Raw genomic sequence first — 2,946 nt, forward strand, 5'->3', positions numbered from 1 at the left:
GGGGGGGGGGGGGGGGGGGGGGTCTGTAGGCGTAAGTGTAGAGAGGAGGAAGAAGAGGAGGAGAGGGAGGAGGTGTGAGGAGGTGGTACCACAGTGCCAGTGGCAACCTTGATTAAGACGGGATGTTAATACAATTGCTCTTGTGATGATGACATAGTGAAGATTTCTGCCCACACGTGCAGGGATGAGTTCTTGTGTGTGCAGCCGGCGTGATGCCGATTTGACAGGCGCCGAGTCCGGAGCGCAGATGATCTGCCGCACCGGGAGCCTCCCGGTAGTTGTGGCTGAGGAGATGTTGTCAACCATAAAGATGTGAAAACCTTGAGTCGGTGCTTGAACCGGTGAAGCAAAAGGGAGCACATACACACACACACACACACACACACACACACCACAAAAAGGCAGTTACATGCACATATTGACAACAGAGAACCATGAATACGTGTCACGTATACACAGAACGCAGTGTTATCTCTCCTGCTCATTTCCTGCTCCTTTTCTACAAGGTCGACTCCAGTCTGCAGCTCGCATGTTTGCCTGTATAATGCTGACCTCTTGTTTTCACTTCTCCCTTGTGAGAGCAGATTTCTGACTCTTGTCTGTTGTCCTTTCTTTGCCTTTTTCTCTCAACAGATCGCCTTCTCGCAGCACAGTAACTTCATGGACCTGGTGCAGTTCTTTGTCACATTCTTCAGGTGAGCAGCTCCCCTCAACCCTTCTGCCAGTGCACTCACTCCACAGCACAGATGTGTTATTGTCCAAGCGGCTGCAGTTGCTGTGTGTGTGTGTGTGTTTGTGTGTGTGTGAGAGAGAGTGAGTGAGTGACTCAATGTGAACTGTAAGTGATGGATCACCGAAGCCGCTCTGCTGTGCCTGTGCACCAGCCATCACTATGAACAAGCGTTGCAGCTCACTGGGTTATAGGAGCTGGTTAGCTGTCAGTGCAAACAGGCAAAAGCAACTCCTGCTCCTGTGTCTTATTTACTCACATCACACACACACACACACACACACACACTTACACTTACAGTATCTGTGTAGTATAGCAGAAAAAACAGGGAAGACAGAAGTTCATACTTCTCTGAAAAGTGTGTGTCGGTTTACCTGGCCCAGTGTCACCTGGAAACGTGTTCACATTCGATTCAGCAGCACGTGATTTATGTCAACCACCCACCTCGCATTGCCACAACAGGACAGACACATAACCCTTACAAACAGTTTGCAAAGAAAGAGCATCGTTATCTTTCCCCAAAAAAACAAGACACGTGAGGAAGCTGTGAGTCGGTGGATCTGCCTTATAGACCTGATGATAATTATTTCTACATACAGCAGATGCCATGAATCTGATGAACTGATGAGTGTCAGGCCCAGATTCACCCTCCTCTTCGCGCCTCTCCTCTTTAACAGCTAGTTAAGGGAAGCATCGAACTCGGTAGCTGCTAAATATTTCTGCCGCAGGTTGCAGAGCTGCAGAAATGGTAGGAACGTGTTATTTAAATCACATTGGAGCCATTTAAAAACATTAATAGAAACATAATCTGGGGGTTTGTAGGTGGGTCTGTCGGTTAGCCATCAAATCAACCTCTGTATCCGCCCCGTTCCCACAGTTCACTGCAGCTGTGTTGTGTCTACAATGAGTCCAATATTCAAGTCGATGGCGCCGTGTGATGCAGCGGTAGACGGAGGGTCGTGTTTGCATCGCTTTGCACACATTGTTCCCTGTGACTTATCTGATAAATGTGTGTGCGCATCAGCTTTCAGATCTCGCCCCGATTTGAAAATGAATTTCTCTGGGATTGTTGGCAGAACGACGTGCTGCTTGGTGATGACGGCGACACTGTTTTCTGCTGCCAGGGGCCGAACACACACACACACACACACACACACACACGCACACGCACACGCACACGCACACGCACACGCATTTGTCGAGCTGTGATGAATCCCCCCGGCATGTGTTTCACTCCTTCAGGAACTGCTGGGATGTGTTATAGATTTAGAAACAAGCAGGGCCGCAAAATTGGCTACACAAGTGTGTGTCCCTTGCATGCTCGACTGCGTGTGTGTGTGTGTGTGTGTGTGTGTGTGTGTTTATTTCTCCTGAGTATCCCGTATGTTTGATTGTGTCTGCTACCCAGAGGATTGCAGGGCTTTGTCATGTTTGTGTGCTCTCCGCATCGCCCCGACAAAATAGCCGGCTATTCTAAAAATCCATGCTGCTTTTATTGATCCGGCGACGGGGGCGAAGGCGGAGAGATTTGATGGGGCTGATTTGAAGGCTTCTCCTTTTATTGTTTGGTGACCAGCCTCTTGCTGATACAGTGGTGTTCAATAACAGTGTGATTCAGCATCGACTGAATAAACCCCCCCCCCGCCCTTTTTTTTGCATACAGATGTGCGACCCTGCAGTAACTCGCTCATGATGCTGGCATGTTTATACACATGCGTCAGCGTTTGAATGTTCGCATGTCAGCATTGGAAGCGTGCGACCTGCTGTGTGCAGGAACAGGCGTCACATCCATAAATAGAGCAACTGTCTCTTTTTCTTTTTTTTTTTCTCTCTCAGTTGCTTCCTCCGTCCTTTTCTTTACATTCTCCCTCTTTTTTTCTAATGTTCCCCGACTTTTCTTTTTCTTTTTCCTTCTTTTTCATCTCCTGCTCGCCTCCTCTCCTCGTCTGTCCCTCCTTCACTCATCATTTTTACATTTCCCTTTGTTCCCTCTCTTCCTCCATCCCCTTGCTTTTCCTCTCCCCTCCTATTCTCCCTATCTCCCTCTTTCCCTCCCCCTCATGCTCTCCTCCTATCATTCTCCTTTCATCTCCGGCTCTCCATCTCCCCCTTCTGTTGTGTTTTCCTCCTCCATTTCCCCTCTCCCTCCTCTTTTTTTTGTCCCTCGCTCCCTTCCCTCTGTCTGTCTCTCTTGTTCCATCCCCTTTCTTCCTCCC

At 48.8% G+C, this 2,946-nt stretch overlaps 1 protein-coding gene across 1 annotated transcript in view; it reads left to right on the forward strand.

Moving 5' to 3' along the window:
* The window catches only part of atrn (attractin), a 121,571-nt gene that overhangs the window by 60,626 nt on the left and 57,999 nt on the right, over positions 1–2,946 (forward strand). Inside the window, exon 25 of the mRNA XM_087171111.1 lies at positions 634–695. Within this exon, the coding sequence (XP_087027237.1) occupies positions 634–695 (62 nt within the window). The remainder of the gene's footprint in view (positions 1–633; positions 696–2,946) is intronic.

The sequence above is a fragment of the Seriola lalandi genome, unplaced genomic scaffold, assembly GCF_002814215.2.
Source record: "Seriola lalandi dorsalis isolate HSWRI2012SDOR001 ecotype SW California unplaced genomic scaffold, Sedor1 jcf7180002054976, whole genome shotgun sequence".
Taxonomy (NCBI): Eukaryota; Metazoa; Chordata; class Actinopteri; order Carangiformes; family Carangidae; genus Seriola; species Seriola lalandi.